At 46.0% G+C, this 20,481-nt stretch overlaps 1 protein-coding gene across 2 annotated transcripts; it reads left to right on the top strand.

The window, feature by feature from the left end:
- Positions 1-38: 38 nt before the first annotated feature.
- Positions 39-20,481, top strand: zgc:158376 (uncharacterized protein LOC100101643 homolog). 2 transcript variants are annotated; one of them, XM_060042606.1, is made up of 11 exons: positions 39-747; positions 3,257-3,523; positions 7,989-8,132; positions 9,282-9,368; positions 9,691-9,882; positions 10,100-10,132; positions 10,253-11,742; positions 13,039-13,202; positions 13,632-13,793; positions 14,668-14,889; positions 15,201-20,481. In XM_060042606.1, exons 2-11 carry the CDS (start codon positions 3,338-3,340, stop codon positions 15,461-15,463), a joined length of 2,943 nt encoding a protein of 980 aa, XP_059898589.1. In that variant the 5' UTR covers positions 39-747; positions 3,257-3,337; the 3' UTR covers positions 15,464-20,481. The 2 variants fall into 2 exon arrangements, with proteins under 2 accessions (XP_059898589.1, XP_059898588.1); XM_060042605.1 differs by having other exon boundaries at positions 40-747; positions 3,323-3,523.

The following is a 20,481-nucleotide window of genomic DNA, read 5'->3' as shown; positions in this document are numbered from 1 at the left end:
TTTATTTATTTTATTTTTTCCAGGGCAAAAATGGAGAACGATACTCACCTATGTGATGTAATGTGAACACAGGGGATTTTACCCTGTCATATTGCTCTTATCAGATCACTGACCCCATTGATTCAAAAACACGTAACAAAAGCGCCACACAATAGAAAACAAGAACAATAGCAACGGACAGTGATCTATTCAAAATTTTCCTTTCATTTAGACAATTTTCATTTTATTTACATAACATCGTTCACAGGAAACCATTTGTCGCACTACATTGTATGCCATTTCCCAAAACATCCTCTGTCATAAATGTCTGAGTTTAAATGCATGGAAGACCTCGGGGAGAACACGTTGTAAGACGTGCAAGACAGAACAAGAAAAGAGGAGAGTGGGGGTCAAAGAAAGGAGTAGCTAGGGGAATGGACACAACATTGCGCCCTACAATTTATCGCTATCGACCCGTTGGGCAATCATAATACAGGAGCGATTTAGGAACATAGCGACATAGCTTTGAAGAGGCTAGACTGCTAGCTAGCAGATGCATTGAAGCTAACAACATGGGACGCGTGTGAACGTGTGTTACACGGGGGTTACTTAGTAGCTGTAGTAGCAGCAGCTACCAGCACCCTGCAAGGGAGAAAGAAACAAGGAAGCGCACAGCTAGCAGAGCTAAATCAAAGCTAACATTAGCTAACTGTTGGCCAATATTCTTTCTAATGAGCGACCAAGGAGTATGCGACCTGAAACGAAAAGGTTAGTCCTTGCAATACATTTCTGCACCATCACCCAATTGTGGCAATCACTTGGTTAACACTTTGATTTTTATGATGCTGTAGCAATAATTAAAGAGGAAGCATATTGGAGTGGGCGAATGCAGAATACCTAGCCAGTCTACGTTAATATAAAATATATATTGAGGGGATAAGGATATTCTTAATGTATTGTTTAAATCCTGTATGGTGTCTTCTATTTAAGCAAATCTACAGCTAACATTTCATTGGCTAACGTTGTACATTTTCTTGTACTGTCTAAATGTAGGTTACTACAGGCTACCTTGTGTAAATCGGTTAGCTGGCTCTTAACTAGCTTGCAAGTGGTGCCAGATGCGCATCTTCATTATTCTTCAACAGCTAACTTAAGTTAGCATATGTAATGGGATTTTTTGTTTTTCTTAAATATACAATATATGCCCTAATTTCGCTGGCGCATCTTTCAATTTACAAATGATGTAATGTATACGCAACGTGCAATATTCATATGTGAAACATTAGTAATTTATTACACAATCCACTGGGCTTAGCAATCATCAAAACACATTCAATTAAAGCTGTAAACAACTGGCCCACTTTTGTACCACATGGAAATATATATAACTGCTTAACAACTGCTGGATCAATCAGTTGAAATAGGCTAGTTGCAGAATGTAACAACCAGGTAAAGCCAGAAATTGGGTTATCCAGCCCTGGGCATTACTTTTAGTCTGTGAAAAAGATTGCGAAGAGAAAAGCTGAAAGTAAACGACTGTAGAGATACCCGAGATGTTTATTTTTTGAGAAACATTCTGTTTCTGCAGTGTCACACCCCTTTTCTTGCTCCCACCGTGTCTTTTTTCGTCCCCACTCTTGAAGCTAAATTGAAAGGTAAATAGAAGAGTCACTATTCAATTGAATTGATCTACCACTCTACAGTAGCCCATATGGTGGTTCTCAAATTAAGTCCTAAACTAACACGCAGTAAAATTTGATTCATTTTAAGTAAAATCAATCTTGCGTATTGATTACATAACTCAATTGGGTATTGACACATACATTATGCCTCTCTAATATAGGGACTGTACTCTTCATGTGCATTACTGGTTTTATGTGAGGAAATCAGTGAGTTATTTTGCCAAGAGAGCATGTAGCTATACTCTAAGCTCAATGACCTGTGTGTCGCAGAGTAAGACTCAAGTGAACTGTCTGCCGGAGACAATACATTATACAGTCAGCTCCAAAAACAACCCAGCCATAGATTCCTGCTTGGCTCAACAGTGTCTGTAATTATTCTCAGCAGATTCAGAGTAGATTAAGGTTGCCAATACAAAAGGGCTGGCAAGCAAATCTGTGAGGCACTCTGTGATATGTCACTGCACCAATGAATTCAGGGGGGTGGATTGGGGGAGTCCAGTGGTGTTATTGCACTGAGCAATCATAGGGATTTTTGAATTCAGAGCTGCAGCATCCCCCCCCGCCACACACACACAACCTGCTGATTAGCTGTAATTGTCACGGTGTTAGAAATAGAAACACAAGGAGATGCACCTCCAGTACCAACACATGGTCTATAGAGGCAGCCTGTTAAAGGGTAATGTGTCGGGTGGGTAACAGTTGCCCTCATGGATCTACACACTTGAAGCAGTGATTTCATATTTTTAAGAACCAGCTGGTTATTGTTGGCATCCTCTTATTGCGACATGCTTCCAGCAAAATCCCTGGCCAAAACGTACCAGCCTGGGTCTACCTTCCAGTCCCCTTAGTGTAAATATGGAGCTGACTCAATTTCTTTCAACCATGGGTGAACAGATAAAAAAACGCAATGGACATCCTTCATCCAGAGTTGGAACGAGGCTCATCCCAAGCTTCAAAACGCTGCAAGACAGTGATGGCATGCAAGCTCAATGGTGCTGATTCGGCAAATTGCCGTTCTAGATCCGAGGGGAGATATTCTGTAGCTAACCCTGCCTCTTGACTGGTAAAACTGAAGGGGTTTAAACTTAAAGAGAATTTCCCTACCGGAATCAATAGCCTGCCCATTATTATTCCTTGAACAAAACCCAGGGGTCATTTGATTTCAGGCATTGGCAGCTCACTTCTGCCTCGCTGTCTGCTCCGTTTCTCATTGCTCTCCTTTCTCTATTTTTCTTTCTTATGGCTCTCTTATTGCTCTCTTTCCTTCACATGCTCTCTATTCCTTCTCGCTCTCTCCCTCGGTCGCTCGTATAATACATGCTGTTTCCCCCCAGTGTATTGGAACAGAGATGTATATGAGCTATCTCCGCTCCAGGCAGGATTTCTCGTTTGTTACCTTGTGCATTATTAAACATTCGCCCGTGTTGTTTTGTTTCTCTTTTTTGGGTGTCTTCAATGTGTTTCTGAGGTTCTTTTCTTCTGTGTGCCTGCATCCGTTGTCATTGTCTCCTTTTAACCCCATGCTCTGCTCCCACTCCCTCTCCACCTATCCATACTCTACTATCCCTCACCTTGATCTGTTCTCCTCCTTGTAGCACCTCCTGTATACCCATGATGATTTACCAACCCTGTTCTTCTGACCTCTCCTCCTCCCCCCACAGCTGACTTGTTTGGGGATGTCGGGCAGTAAGGCGCTGGGCGGGGGGGCTGGCGGGGGCGCAAGGCGCAGGAGGACCCGGTGCCGGCGCTGCCAGGCCTGCATGCGGACCGAGTGCGGGGAGTGCCACTTCTGTAAAGACATGAAAAAGTTTGGTGGGCCCGGTCGCATGAAGCAGTCCTGCCTCCTGAGACAGTGCACAGCGGTGAGTTCAACACCATCCCATACATGCATGCATGCATGGGAAGAAAGACTCGTCTTGTCAGGCAGGCTTTGGGCTAGCACTATGCTGGTTTGTACTGCATTTGTTGGATTAATACCTTGTTTCTGTGTATATTATTTTAATTTATTGTATTTTATGCTTCTGAAGCACTTTGGGACCCTGGTGTATAAATAAACTTTACCTACTTGCTTACACACACACACACACACACACACACACACACACACACACACACACACACACACACACACACACATTTGGTTTGCACAGTCAAGCACCATGTTCTTTTTGAAAGCTCAATGGCTTAAGTATTGCACTCCTGCTGTGAGGGTTAGAGGTTCTACTCCCTCTCTAATGCAGTGGGTAGGTAGGAGTAGGGGTGCCATAGCTGCTGTGAGAGAAAATGCTATGCATAATAAAGGCTTATGAAACGGTTCAAATTGTTATCAAATGTATGATCTGGAGTATTGGAACCTACTTTGACAGCTTTTTTGAAAGCAAAAATATTGTTATCGCAGCAATTAAACGCTTCTTTATTTTTCATGCATAATATAAATCGAAGCATTTATTTCAGGCAATTGGAAATAGCACGAGTTTGTGTCGAAACGATTCATCAATCCCAAGACAATTATTTGATTATGATTTTGATGTTCTACTTTTATCGATCTGATTGGAAAACATTTGCTATATGGATCAAAAGTTCATTGAATTGTTAGTGGAGAAACCCTAGCATGCGGATAGTGTTCCCTTCAGACTATTGCAAGACCATGCCTCTGCGTATGATGCATATTGGACTACATATTCTTAAGCAATCACTGCAAATGGACATTCAGCATGAAGATAAGACAGAACGGACAGTGAATATTCATACGGTTTGAGGCTATAGATGAGGATGCATGTGGGAAGGCTTGCTAGATTGTGCCATTGAATTAATGAATAACATGAAACTATAAGTTGATATGCATTGGAGGTCAATTGTTTGAAATATATCTCATCAATTGGGTTTAGGTTAGGCACTTGGGAGTGAGATCCCAGGGCAGTGTACAAGCTGAGCAAGGAGAATCTCATGCTATTGGGTTTGGATTGGATTACTTTCATTGATGCAATTTTAAAACCGCACAGCAGTGTGCATGTCTGTCCACATGTATCAGGACACTATGGTTCAATGTGGAATACATGGTCTTCATATTGGGCTGCGGCGTTGCGGATCCCCAGGATTATGAACCAATGCTCGGCTTCTATCAGATGCCGCAAAGCTGTCATTTAAGTAAGTGAGAATGAGAATTCATTCAGCAGCCGTACTTCCTCCTGGCTTCTGTGACACAGAGGTAGCTTGCTGGTCTTTTCACGCGAGAGAGTTCTGTGATGACATTATCTACTGCTGTGGTATTTTGGACACTTGGAGTACACACGTGTGTGCGAGTCCACACACGTTCATTGACATACACTTGCTGCAACTGAAGCCCCTGATCGACTTCACCTGAAAAAAATGAAAAGATGAACAGCAATCAGTTCAGCAGAATAGCAGTGTTCTGCATAGAAACACACACACAGTCTTTTTAAAAGACTCAAGGTGTGATTATGCCGATGCTTCAAATAGCATCAGCTGAAAGCCGGAGCCTGGCAGGCGACTTGTTCTGGGTTTCCATGGCAACGGGAGAGTGTGTGTGTGTGTGTGTGTGTGTGTGTGTGTGTGTGTGTGTGTGTGTGTGTGTGTGTGTGTGTGTGTGTGTGTGTGTGTGTGTGTGTGTGTGTGTGTGTGTGTGTGTGTGTGTGTGTGTGTGTGTGTGTGTGTGTGCGCAAGAGACTGTAAGAGGGGGGGAGAGGGAGAGCTGGCTTTGATCCATGGCTGTGGTTTCACAGGGATGCTCTCACAAACAGACACAGATACACTAAAGCCGTCTCCACAATTACTGGCATCTTCTTTCACCCCCACCCTGATCAGAAGCTCCCCCCCTAACAGAGCTGTATAAAGGGAGAGGTGGTTTGGAGGGTGTGTGTGTGTTTGCGTGTGTGTGTATCTGTTACTCCAGGAGAGGAGAGCAGAAACGATGAGGATTAGGAGGAGGAGGAGATGAGTAGAAGGACCTGAGAGAATGTGTGTAATACGGCAGGAGGAGAAGTGGGTTGCTCTCCTTATGCATCCAGGGGGATCAGAGGCTAGGGGGCTGCAGGAGTAGAATGAGGAGTGTGCTTCTGGGATGGGGGGAGAGAGAGATGAGTGGAGACCGAGGGTAGGGGTGGGGGTGATGGTGGCACTCCCAGTAGATAATAGGAATGATATTAAGGATGCATTTCCATTTGATCCACAGAAGGGTAATTTACAGGCAGAGAGGGGTGAGCTGAGTGAGATTGAGGAGGATGAGGGAATGGTTGGGAGGAGACTGTACTGTGCTGTAAGGATGTGAAGGGAGAGGGGAAGTGGATGAAGCAGCGTTTTTGACCGCTGAGCTACCAGACTGGTCGTCCTGCTTTCTAGAAGGGGCGGAGGAGGTGATGGTTAAGACGAGTATACAATTATTTCTGTCAATCCCCATCGTTTTGGTTGTCTTTTATTGCATCTGCCTTGTCAGCTCGCTTATTGATGGGAATTTCTGCTCTGCAATAATGTGTGCGCGCGCGTGCCCGTGTGCGTGTGCGTGCCCGTGTGCGTGCGTGTGCGTGCGTGCGTGCGCGCGCGCGCACACGCGCACATGCCTATCCTCTTTGGTGCTGAGCTGGAGTTATGTCCGGGGCCCGAGGTTTCAGTTGAGCTGAGTCATAGTCACATAGCACCACAAGGCAGCGCTCAGACAGTAGAGTGGACTCCATGTCTCAGAGGTCACTTGGCAGTCAGGTTGGCGTTTTAGCCGATCAACGTTTGGATAGGTCTGCTGTTCAGGGTCCCCAGTGGGTTTGGGGAATTGAATTGGAACAATGGCCTCTCAAATTATGACTGGTGTGGTGTCTCTTTATATAAATATATTTATTTATCACTTCAATATCTTTAATCATTTCTTTATGGGCCAAGATGCAGTCCGAACAGATGCATTTCAGGCTGTGGCAGATGATGGGTAGTGTTTCAGCTGCATTTTCAAAGAGTATTTATTAGTAACGTTTCAACAACATGATGAGTCCATCTGAAATACACTCCTAACGATAGTCTAATGGAGTTGTATAATATCCGGATATTTATTTGTATGACCGTCGTCTGGATTTTTATTGGGATTGTCTTGATGTTGCAGTCAGCATCTCTATGCTGTAGTTTTGAAATTTAGGGGACTAGAAGTTTGTGTTTGCTTTTGTAATCTTGTATAGAAAATATGGAAATATTAAAATTTACATTTTAATTGTTCGAACAGATTACTAGAACATTTTGGATATTTTGACTGTCAGGGCTCCAATCTGCAAATTGAAACCAAAGGTTTGGAGAGAAATGTGGTCTAATGATTGACAGTTCTATAATGTGTCCTCACAATTCTTTTAATGATTAATAAACTTGTTAATATCTCAAAGGGGCATTTAAACTGAGCTGATGGACAGGAGCACAAATGGGTGGTTGTGAAATATGAACTCAAAAACTGATTTATTATGGTTTCCGCCAGTTGACTTATCAGCCGAAACACGCCCTCTATTCCCTGGGTTAGCTGCCATGGAAATCAGACCATCATTACTTATCCCTGTATTAGCCTCCGCCTGCAAATGATTCAGATTAAAATAAATCAGTCAATTAACATAGGATCAAACATTGTTCCTGGCTAATTGTATCTCCTTTATTCTATTGGAACTACGAGTGATTCTACAAGTGTTTATCAGTGTTTTTCCACTATAATCAACCGGCAAGGTACAGTACAGTACGGTACGCCAAAGAGATCTGTATTTCCATTACAACAGGGCTTCCCGTGTGAAGGTGTGTCTTTAACTGATAACGCGCTTGTCTTGTGTCGATGACACAACAACCCTCACACTTTGAATGTCTGTTTAGTTTTATATTATAACCTACCATAAAATCATATTGATTTGTTTAGACACATTAAATATATTTGGGTTGTCTCAGAGGGACGGCGACACACATTGATATCCGCAATGATGAATTCAGTTGAATATACCCCCTTTTACGGTTCCGCACGGCAAAGCGTGCCAATAGAAAAACAACATGTCAATGTCTTGACTGATGCAAGGCCAGCAGCAGTACGAGCAGCATGCCACAGCACATGGGGAACAGAGGACGGTGCGATGCCCGGTCACAATCATCCCACTACCTAGGGATCGCACGCTATAGCTATAGCAGCGAGCTCTCGGCTCCAACTCATAACAACACAAACAAGCCAAGAATTCAAGGCATTCACGTCTACACCATAAAGACTTATTTCCTGTTTTGGATTTTTCCTTTTAACCAGACCTCCTGTTCCTAACATTGTTGGTATTTGATGAATGTATATTGATTCATGTTCCTCTCTGTCTGCAGCCGGTGCTGCCCCATACAGCAGTGTGCTTTGCTTGCGGCGAAGCGGGGAAGGAGGAAACGGTGGACTCGGAGGAGGAGAAGTTCAGCCTCTCCCTCATGGAGTGCACCATCTGCAACGAGATCATCCACCCCAGCTGCCTCAAGGTGTGTACTTGTGTGTGTGGCTATGATGGATGGGATGTGCTGGCCCTCTTGCTCATCCCCATATGACTAGCTCACACACACACACACACACACACGCACGCACGCACGCACGCACGCACGCACGCACGCACGCACGCGCGCGCGCGCGCGCGCAGACACACGACTCTCTCTGATGTGTCTGTCATGTCCGGTAACACCCGCACTTCATCAGTCCAGCTGTCTTAATAGGTGTGGCCCCTGGTGTGTGTGTGTGTGTGTGTGTATGTGCCTGCAACTTACTGCTACTGTAAACGTACGTCCTGAAAAAGTGCTTGCACGTTATGTGCCCAGTCAGCTGATATCTGAGGAAGTCACAGAATGATGCGTCGGCAATGGAAACACATGTTTATAAGGATTTATAGATTATTTTTGGCACTGCCAGAATAATTATTAGTGAGTTATTTTGGTGTTATTTTTTTTCTGTTCTCTTCTTGAAAACGTTTCTTCTGGCAAGCACATAGACATGATAAGAGTATAAATATGCCTTGCATAGAAGAAATAATGGAACATCTACAAAGTTCGTATGATCCGCTTGACACAGTGAGGGTGAAAAAGATAACAAAAGATCCGCCAAGCTTGTTCTTCATCTGCAAGTGGAAAGTGGGTCAACTCGTCCAGAAATTGTGTTGCCGTGTGTTTCTTCTTTTCATCTGCGCTATGAATAACAATGATGTTACATGTTAAACGTGTCTTTATAGTGGCAGTTGAACATGTTTCAACTCGCCCCAGATATAATGAAGGGAAAAGTAGATGTGACGTCTGCATTGAATCATAATTATATTGTCTGTCTGTATGGCGCTTTGGGATTAATAAAGATGTTCTTCATTTATACCAGCTAGGAAATTTATCCAAGCACACAACAGTAAAGTAACGATGGCGGTAGGTGTGGGCGATTAATCGAATTTTGATCGAATCAAAGAGATGCAAATGTCAAATAAAAAGATGCAAATGTGTGTTAAAGAATATTTCAAAATACACAATAGGAGCAGTGTAGTTTAAAAACCCAAGCTGTACTTGTCAACATCCTTGCCCTTAAATGGCAATGTATGCGCATGTATTTGTCCATCCAAACACTGGTTGACATCAGGTTCTATGTCTTGCTGTCCTCAGATGGGTAAAGCAGAAGGCATCATCAACGACGAGATCCCCAACTGCTGGGAGTGCCCTAAGTGCCACAAGGAGGGCAAGACCAGCAAGGTGAGACCCCCGGAGTGGTAGTGAGACCCCCACTGTGGGGGGACCCGCCGAGGGGTGGCGTCGTTTTACTTTTTCATGAGTTGAACAAAAATCAAATAGGTACATTTTCCATCAATTTTTTTTTTTGTTCCTGTTTTATGAATTCATTCATTTTCTGGATGTGTACAACTGTGACGTTATAAAGGGTGAACTTGCATTTTATGAGGTCATATATTAATTACATTTTTATTTCCACGACGTGGAAGCGAGTGGCTGCGATTGTTATCGGCTGCTTAAGGGTTTGGCCTGCCGGGTTCACTATGTACCGCCCGTGTCCATCCAGGACCAGGCCGACGGGTCCGGGAAGCGGCGTCTGGACAGCGGCGAGGTCGGTCGATGGAAGCTGACGGACGACCCGCCCCCCAAGAAGAAGGCGCAGCCCTCCTCCACCCTGGAGGACGGAGGCCGGACGGACGGGGGCCACAAGCGCAAGAAGGAGAAGGAGCAGCCCCAGGACAGTGGGCCCAAGAAGAAGGTAAGCGGGACGCCATGTGTTTGTTCTCCGACGGTGTATCGTGTGATCCTCTTCACTGTCTTCTGAAGTCATTGCATCGTTTGTCTTTATTAGAATGATTTTCTCTTCTTTTTTTTCTTCTAACCTTTGAATTGCTTGTGAATATTTTTCCATGCAATGGAGACTACTTGGAGAATGACTCGAACCGCTTGTGTATCTCTTTCCGTCTGCCCTCTAGATCAAGGGGGCCCACGAAAAACGCCTAAAAAAGGTGTGTGTTTGTGCGTGATCCCCGCACAGATTCACAGTAACTCTTTCGTCAAGCATCACATGACCTCTGTCTGTATCTGTCACTCAACCCCACTCATTTTCCGCCGTCCACTCTCTGCAGAAACCGAAGACGGAGGCATCCGAGTCCAACGGGCCGGGCTCTTCCGGGGGCGGGGGCGGCGGCGGCGGCGGAGGTGGTGGTGGAGCAGGGCAGGGCTCCTCCTCCTCCTCCTCCTCCTCCTCCCAGGCCGGAGGAGGAGCGGGCGGCGGGGGTCCGTCGAGCGCCGACCAGCGCTCTCACCATCGGGAGAAGCTGGAGCGCTTCAAGCGGATGTGCCAGCTGCTGGAGCGCCTCCCCGAGTCCTCCTCCTCCAGCTCCTCCAGCTCCGAGTCCGACTCTGAGTCCGACTCGGACGACTCCTCCCGGGAGCCCGGCGGCGGTGGCGGCGGCGGCGGTGGGGGCTCCTCCCCTTCCTCCTCCTCCCCGGCGCCACCTCCTCCACCACCCGCCATCGCCTACGGCAACAGCGGGGGTGGGGGCAGCCGGGGGGAGCGGGAGCGGAGCCGCAGCGAGCGGGAACGGGAGCGGGAGCGCGAGAGGGAGCGGCGCCTGGCGGAGCTGGGCTTCAGCGCCAGCGAGGAGTCCGAGGGGGAGGGAGGAGGCGCCGAGGAGGAGGAAGAGGAGGAGGAGGAGGACAGGAAGCGGGAGGAGGAGCCTCCGGTGAGCGTGGCCGACAAGGCGCGGCGGAGGGGGGGAGGTGGAGGAGGTGGTGGAGGATGTGGAGGAGGAGGAGGAGGAGATGGAGGCGTCCCGCCGCAGCGGGGCAGGAAGGGGCCCGTGATGGTGGATGGAGACGACGAGGAAGAGACCCTGACCTCAGAAAGGACAAGGAAGAACTCCTCCTCGCTGCCTCCACCCTCGCCGCTCTCCTCCAATCAGACGCCGCCGTCTTCCGGCTACTCGGATGGCTTCACGGGGAAGCAGCGCAGCAACGGGCAGGAGGCGCGCAACGGGAGGACCCGGGGGGGCGGAGGGAGGGAGCGGGCAGGGGGCGGCGGAGGCGGGGAGGCCGGGGAGAAGGAGAACGCCAGCGGCGTGTTGTCCAATCACAGACACGGCGGGGGCGGAAATAAGGGCAGCGGCAGCCGCGGGAATAAGATCCGTAACAAGAACCAGACGTCCACAGGGTCACGCACCAATGCCAACAATAACAACAACAGCATCAGTCTCTCTTCCTCGTCCTCCTCCACGTCTTCCTCGTTTATCCCCACGTCCAACGGCGGCGGCGGCGGCGGCGGGGGGAACGCAGGCGCCAGTGGGCTGCTCATGTCGGCGATGGCGGCGTCGCCGCGCTCCCAGCCGTCCCGGCTCACGCCCCGCTCCCAGATGATGAAACGCAGCCCGCCCGCCGTCCCGTCGCCGCCCCGGCCCGTACAGATGGAGAGGCACCTGGTGCGTCCGCCCCCGGCCTGCCCCGAGCCCAGCTGCCTGCCCCTGGACTCAGGCGCCTCGCACATCATGATGCGGGACGTGTGGATGCATGTCTTCCAGTACCTCAGCCAGCGGGAGCTGTGCGTCTGCATGAGGGTCTGTCGCACTTGGAGCCGCTGGTGAGTACGGGGCAGCCTGCAATGGTGACATGGAGCAGTGGTGCTCCAATGACAGCGCTCAGGCCCCCTAGTGGTGATTGGGGGGTACTGTAGGGGGTGCGCAGCAGTCTACTCTGGGATCTGTCTGGTCGAGCTTGCATCCTAGTTTAGGGCTGCATGTTTTTAAATGGACAGGTCCATCCTGTGTTTGGATTTTGTAAGATTCACTTGATTTACAGTAAGAAGCACTTATAGGATGCAGTTGCTTATAGGATTCACTTGTATTATAGGAAGAAGCACTTAATTACCTCTGCACTTGTTTTATTGGCAGCACTTATGGGGATCACTCGTTTTTATAGGTTTCATTCAGGGTTTATAGGAAGCTGCACAAGTCACAACTGAAGCCATTTGTCAAATCCCAGAATTTGGTCAGTATGACAGGGTCATTATTTAAGGTCCTTCTTGACAGCAATTAACCAAGTATTTGGTTTAATAGAACATCATCATGGGGAAGACACAATTAGCTTCTACTGAACATATTCAATGTTCATGACTTTTATAGTCACATTGTAGGCACAACCTTTAATCAATCAATGAAACGCAGGCCAAAAGGGGTTCCCCGGTTTGAACTGGGAGCCTAGTGAATTGGCAGCAGTACACATATTGGCTTCAAACGTAGCCAGGATTTGAGCACAAATGCAAACTAAGAAGTGAGCAGGCACAAATGCAAACTGCAAATTAACGCATCAACTTTCAATTGAGGGGAAGGAGCTACCTTTCAGGTGCAGGGAGATATACAAAGCATGATAAAATGACATCCAATTAAATAAATACGTGTGTGTGTGAGATGCTCTAAGCTGATGTGCGTGTGCTGATATGCGCGGTGTGATCTGTGCCTAATTTCAGTAGGGCTCTGGATCATTCCAATAGAAACAGTGACCTAATGTGACAATATAACACAAGATAATCGTTTTAAGTCTGCAATTTGCAGCCATCCCGTTGTCTGGGTTTCGGTATACTGTTGCTTCTGTTCCACACAATCAAATATGTAGGTGTAACTGTTTTTGCTTCCTGCATTTTGCCTGAAGCCATTCATGAGCTATTACCACTTTCATTATCAGGCGTTTGTCTATTGTTCTATAGCATAACACAATTTTTCTGTTGGTACTTCTTCAATGACAATAATGACAAGAGTAAGGTGCAGCAGGGAGAACCTGTTTTTAAATAATACAAATAGCCAAACATAATTAGTCTATTCTAAAAGCAATGACGTAGCCGATAGCTCGTATCCACAACAATATGTGTGCGCCCTTCCAGGTGTTGTGACAAGCGATTGTGGACCCAGATTGACCTTAGCAGACAGCGCTCCATCACCCCTCCCATGCTGAGTGGTATAATCCGCCGGCAGCCCGTCTCCCTGAACCTGGGCTATACGAACATCTCCAAGAAACAGCTCATGTGGCTCATCAATCGCCTGCAAGGTGTGTGTGTGTGTGTGTGTGTGTGTGTGTGTGTGTGTGTGTGTGTGTGTGTGTGTGTGTGTGTGTGTGTGTGTGTGTGTGTGTGTGTGTGTGTGTGTGTGTGTGTGTGTGTGTGTGTGTGTGTGTGTGTGTGTGTGCTGTATTTCAAGTCTGTATACTAAATACGTGTGGTACTTCACCAAACACATGTCCCTCCTTTGTTTTGTTAATGTTTTATTTTCTATTTATTTCATTGAGGTTAATATTGTTGTAGTTTTATTTAGTTATTACAATTAAATGAACAAAAATAAATATTTCCCTTCATTTTGTCTGGATGTTCTGACTAAATGAGGACTCTCAATGAAAATAATCATCCCACCTCTTCACTAACCCCTCATCGCACTCCTGCTCTCCTCACCGACGCTCATCCCCTCCCCGTCCTCCTCCCAGGCCTCTTAGAGCTGAACGTGTCCGGCTGTCCCTGGTCGTCGGTGTCGGCCCTGTGTCAGGCCGTCTGTCCCTGCCTCAAGCTGCTGGACCTCAGCCGGGTGGAGGAGCTGAAGGACTCCCATCTCCGGGAGCTGCTGGCGCCCCCGCCCGACACGCGGATAGGTAGCCCTGCTGCATACGCCTCTTACTCCCTAGGGGCTGAGGCTTGATTATCAGAGCTTGGAGTGGATGATTAGTATGGCTGAAAATCACCCTAGTAACCACTACACTATCCTGCCCGTTAATGAGCCTTGAGAGCTCACCTGGTGCCGTACGACAAGTTGTAATAATAATGATTATCATAATAATAATAAGCTTTATATATACTTAACTTTTGCAACTTATACAAAACAGATGCATAAAGTGCTTTAAATATGCTATGATATTTAAATACACAAACTTACACTCAAAATAAGTGGCTATAGAAATGTGCCCGATCAAGACGTCAGGGATGATGGCCAGTGCTGTGTTTGAAAACAAGGTCCCCGCGAAGACCCATGAAAAATAGAAACGCAAATAAAAAAGACATAAAAGGTAAACATGGTCTGCATACGCTAGCTGTGGGATAAAAGGGATCAAGGCAAGGGCTCAAATAATTGAGTAGGGTCTCCGATGTAGAGGGGGTCTAATGTAGCTCAACACTGGGCTCCTACCTGCTCTCAGTTCCCTCTACAGATTGTTTTCTCCTGCGTCGGTTAGGCAAATGGCATTAGTTTAATGCTTCGCTGTGAGGAAATACCTCTTGATGGTCTGCCCAATGGCCCGTTGTCCACAGCCATTAAAGAGCAGTGAGGGAAGATCTGGCGACAATAAAAAGGGAGAGTTACTAGAGAGTCATTCCGATACTGCTTTGGAGCGCATTTTCATTTTTAATGCTACAGAGCTTGCTTTGAGATTTCCCCGGCCACGTGCCTTAACTGCCTTCTTAATACGTTACCAAAGTTTTCATAATCATAGCCACGTCCCATTTCCTGTGTTCCCTCCTCGGCCCGGACAGCCCACGGCGAAACCAGAGGCGGGCGGTTCCAGAACGTGACCGAGCTGCGATTGGCCGGTCTCGACCTGACGGACGCTTCGTCGCGCCTGTTGGTGCGCTACGTGCCTCAATTGGCAAAGTTGGACTTGAGCCAATGTGGCAACATCACAGACCAGACGGTTCACACCCTGACCTCCTCCATCTCCCCGCTGAGGGACACCCTGACGCACATCAACTTAGCAGGTACACACACGCACGCAAAATGACACTCGTACACCCACTCAAGCACTTAAACACTGTTCATGCTGTGTTTAAATGATTTTCTTCTCGCAAGTGGATTGTAAAGTGTGTTGATATTACGTTTGGAGGTAACAAGAGATCAAATGGTGTCTGTGTGTGTGTGTGTGTGTGTGTGTGTGTGTGTGTGTGTGTGTGTGTGTGTGTGTGTGTGTGTGTGTGTGTGTGTGTGTGTGTGTGTGTGTGTGTGTGTGTGTGTGTGTGTGTGTGTGTGTGTGTGTGTGCGTGCGTGCGTGCGTGCGTGCGCGTTCTCCAAGGCTGCGTGAAAGTGACGGAACAGTGCGTGCCGTTGCTGCGGCGCTGCGCCTCCCTACAGACGGTGGACCTGCGCTTCTGCTCGCTCCTCTCCTCGGACAGCGGCCAGCTGCTCTCTTTCCCCCACAACCCTTCATCATCGTCCTCCTCCGTCCCCAACACCACCTGCTCCTCCTCCTCCTCCTCTTCCTCGTCCTCGGTCACGGCGGTAGCGCCTCCCACCTCCTGCCCCTCGGAAGACCGGACACTGCTGAAGAACAGCTAAGGCGCCTTTTGATGATGTCATCAGACTCTCCTATATATCTTTCTCACGCACGCGCGCACACATACACACAGACAACAGACGTACACAACACATGCACACGCACTCACGCGCGTCAATGCAAGGCCTCAAAAATAGGACGACTCTCCTTAATGTCCGCCCGCGCTTCTTCATCCTGTCGTTAACCTGGTACACCCATGACTTCCTGCCCCCCTTCTGTTACACTATGACCATTCTGCCGGGATTGGTCATAGTCAATCAACAAGACACGCCCGGAAGATATCAGTCAGCAAGCCAGGATCCTGCGGGGTCGGGGGGGGGGGCTGGATATGGGCAGTAGTGTTGGAGATGCTACCCTCAAAGATATAAACAACATGTTCCCAACATCTGGATTAAGGCAAATCATTTGTGATCACAGTATATCGATGTCAACCACAGAAGAAAAGGATTTTGGGGGGAGGGGGAGGAGAAAAGGTAAAAGAAGAAACCTGGAGCATGTACATATTTGTTCTCTGTACAATTTGGGTGTGTGTATATATCTGTAGTTTACTGTAAATGACCCTTAACTTTACCCTCCCTCCTTTTCCCCTTTTCCCATCTCTTTCCCTTGCAACCAATCATGCCATTCACTTGCTCTTTAATAGCTGCGAAACTTGGGGAACAGAGCTGGGGGGGCGGAGGGGGAGACACAGTATTTCATATATTTACAAATATTTTTTCTGGGAATCAGATGTATTGTCCAGTAGCTTCTAGTGCAAAGACCATCTGTTCCACTCGCAATTGCTGGGTCAAGTCCGTGCTGAACCTGTCCTCGAGGCCACTCCTCTGTCAATATTTCTTCTCCCAAATAATAATGGCTATGAATAGAAATTCAGCCGAGAAGCCAGACTTTTGTCCATGTACAAGTGATGCAACAATGCAAGGTCCCCCCCACCATGCCCCATTCAGTAGGCCCGCTTTTGGAACGGGGTAGGTTGCACAATAGGTAATGTTTCATTGTGTTAGAAATGGGTTAAAATCTTGACCGACTAAAACAAAGGTTTGACAATTTTTATGATATGTGAAAACTCCCAAATCGAGAACTTAAGTAAATTTGCCAAAATGTATACATTGGGACACCCTTGACATCTAAACTGACAAATTGGGAGAACATTTGTGTTATGATATTACTTACAATTGTTTTGATTAACATGGGGCATTCATTTTTCAAAATGAACAGTTTAGGGACCATCTTCTGTATATTGTAACCTATTCCCTGCCCTAGTCTGTGGATGAACAGCTGGCCTTCTTCCTTTAGTATTCTGATTACACTACTCTGTCCAAAGTTGATGTATTGGTACTAGTGCTTCGTGATAGCATTGACCTACTTATATTAAGGCACTGGTATATTGGCAAGGACAGTATTATCTGGTGTTGCAATTCCCAAAACAAATCTGTGACGTAACACCGTACTGTGGGTCATGAAAGAAAATGGTGTCCATGGTTACGCACTCTGCACATCGAGTCTTCACTGGGAGCAAGGAAATCTGACAACCTCTCCGTAGGGAGTCGATAACTCGTCTCGAGTGTCTTTAGTGTTCGACACATTTCACCAGGTCACCTTTTTTTTTTTTTCCTTCATGCTATTGAATGAGACGAACCTGACTGCAGGGGAAAATACATGGAAACCATTTTTTTTTGCTTTCAGTTCCAGCAGCGCCCACCAGCCCTCATTATTCAGCACTATTGGTGGGGCAGTTGCGTTGCTCTTTGAAATGACTGGCTAGCCGGCAGACACACTCCCTCCATTGAGCTAGCTGGGTAGCTACGCTGACGGAGATTATAATGAATGTACCAGATGTTGGCTGTGCCAACCAAACCACTCCCCCCCGCGCCCCCAAGCTCACCGACAAGCCGCATCTGGGATGTTGTTGTTTTTGTTTTGTTTTTGTTTTTGTTTTTTCTGGGATGAGGTCTGGGTGTTGAAGCAAATGCAAAAACTGTTTGGTGTGACGAGATCTGAGTGGTGGGGTAATGAATAGAAGATGGAGAGAAACAACCTGGGGCTGGAATCTACTTTCAGGGCTAGACTTGCTGCAATATAATTAAGGCAACACAGCCTTGGGAACGAGCTCAGTGTTAACTTTACAAAATAAAGACAATTTCAACGGACAATAAACAACCTAGGATCAAGCACTCTGTCTTTTAACACTGCCTTTTACCTCTGTTTAGGTGTTGCCAATCTTGGTTAATTTTATCACTCCCTCCCATTCTCCACCTTGCCCGCATCTCTTGTCGAATAGAGAGTGGTGTTACTGCAAACTGGTCCATGCAGCATGTCAATCAACCGTGCACCCGATGATGTCTATGTTAACGCCTTGTGGTGTGTTTTTGATTCAACATGATGCTGTGTTTGGTTTTGATTAGAAGTCCAGGGTGCCGCTTCAATGGTAACTTTCCTTTTGTTCCACTCTTTGTTTTTCTTTCTTTCACATTTCCCTTCCATCCCGTTTCATTGACTAATGCAGTTCACAGATGTCCACCGGTTATGACACTTGTATACAATTTACTTGTGTACAATTGGAAGCCAGAAAGAGAGGGAATCCCATCCACTCCTTAAACAAGACAGTATTGTGTATCTCACTGGCGCAAATGATAGCATTTTATTGAAGTGTTATAATCCGCTGGATTCCTTATTGCTACAAGCATAGCCATATCCGGCAAATACATAACCATTTACATAGCCATATAATTGTCATACAATGCCAGAAGTTTGTGTTTAAGGAATTGACTCCTGATGTGGGCTGTATGCCAAAAACAGTATTGTAGTGTTAGAAATTCCTTCCCGTTCCTACATGTTCAGGAAGGCCTTTTTGGTAGTATGAACTGATGTAAATGTCATCATTCCGTATTTCAAAGAGACGAATCATTTGATCAACTTAGAACTAAAATGGCGTGCTTGTGTCTATAACATGAAGCCTTGCCTTTTATTATATATCCTGTGTCCAGTTTCAAATGGAGGTAGAGAGAGAGTGTCCAACTACAGATGGATGAAACACATCAACTGTGTGTGTGTGTGTGTGTGTGTGTGTGTGTGTGTGTGTGTGTGTGTGTGTGTGTGTGTGTGTGTGTGTGTGTGTGTGTGTGTGTGTGTGTGTGTGTGTGTGTGTGTGTGTGTGTGTGTGTGTGTGTGTGTGTGTGGTGTCTTCAACTTTCACCTCAAACAAGTCTGCATTTTCCATCTCTTCTGGTCTGAGTGACTCATCCATCCACACATCTTTTACTATTTGTCTGAGATTCCTCTCCCCCAAAACAGATATATGAGCAGTGGAACACTAGCATTCAATACTAAAGGCATACTTTCCTTAATCACCATACCGATGTGGGTTTGAATAGAAATGTGCAAACATCACATTTATGGTCACAGGTTCAGGATTTTATTTTATGTGTTATTTATCGCCTTTTCATTACGTTTTGATACATTTTTTTATTTTTACCTTTTTTTTTTATTGTGAACGGGTTATGCGAGTCTATCAATTATTTTTTCCCACCAAAAAACAGACAAATGCCTAATTTATAAAGTTTAACTTTCTGTACATTTACCCAATACCATACTTATGCATAACACTAAAATATGTAGACAAGGTTATTTCTATATAAATAAGGATACGTCTATCAGTTCCATATACACAGTTTAACTTAAAATCTGGTTTTGTGTGCACGCAATATCAATTGTGCTTTAGAGACTTTTATAAATTAGGTATTCGGTTGTCGCATGGTTGAAAGAAAAAACTGACTATCTGATCAGAGCTATCGATAAGGGTTTCATTACTGTCAAAACACGAGGTGTGTGTGTGTGTGTGTGTGTGTGTGTGTGTGTGTGTGTGTGTGTGTGTGTGTGTGTGTGTGTGTGTGTGTGTGTGTGTGTGTGTGTGTGTGTGTGTGTGTGTGTGTGTGTGTGTGTGTGTGTGTACACAGGGTGTCAGTGGGCAGGAATGGCCATAGAAAAAAAGTTCAAAGTGTATACTTAAAATGTACGTGACAAATCATACCTAGCCAAATGATGCAGGGAACTATTTTATTTTGATGATTAAATCATAAAAAGGAATTACGGCAACATTTGTTTGTCAAGGTAGAGCTTAGTAGAAAAGCCTGTATCTTGGCTAGTGGGTTCCACGGCTGCTTTGCAAGAAGCTAGACCTATTGTTGCGGGCCAATAGATGGAGAAGAAAAAGTCATTGTGGTTCAATTGCAATGCGGCTTTGCTGCTTGTCCTATTGGCGCAGCCATTTTTTATGTACTGTGATGCCAGGATGCTGGTGGGTTCCCAGCAGACAGGCCGGTCGGGCCCATTGTCAATAGTGCAGGAAAATGCCTCATCGTGCCATAGATGCACCTGATCAACGTTGCGATGTCTGAAATTGTTTAAAGTGTGAATGGGTCAATTTATTTTTGTATTGTTTATATTTTCTCTTTTCTTTTTTTCAATTTTCTGTGGCTTATTAGAGGGTCAAGTAACCTGAACTTGGCCTGGTTTTGTAAGGGATGCAAATACGCCGTGCATGTCAGCTGCTGGCCACGTTCCATTAAATCAAATGGAAGAATGTCGGAGGAAATCAGCTCTGATTGGTAGCTAATCCTAGGATCTCAAACCGCTCTTATCCAATTTGAAAGTAATATGTATCAAAGTGTCATTGCCCATTTCCCATGACAATATCTAGGTAAAGTTCCCCATGACATGAAAACCATACCTTTTGCTTAACTCATTTCTTTTCAAATGCACTGGATCCTTCCACCAACATCCAATATTGCCAAATTGCTGTTTGTGTTGTGAATGTGGGCATTTTATCCCATTTCATTCAGTTACATTTTTTGTTTTACTTTTTTGAAATCTTTATCCCTGGGCTCTTCCATTGTGTTTATGGGGAAAATGAGGAATGTTGGAAAAAGAGACAGAAAAAGACCAACTTAAGGCAGCTACTTATGAGTGACTACTGTAAAATGACTAACTAAATAAAGACAATGGGGTTGTTTTTTATAAA

Source organism: Gadus macrocephalus, chromosome 2 (assembly GCF_031168955.1).
Source record: "Gadus macrocephalus chromosome 2, ASM3116895v1".
In the NCBI taxonomy this organism is placed as follows: domain Eukaryota; kingdom Metazoa; phylum Chordata; class Actinopteri; order Gadiformes; family Gadidae; genus Gadus; species Gadus macrocephalus.
Note: the sequence above shows the minus strand (reverse complement) of the source record. Positions and strands in the feature narration are given on the sequence as shown.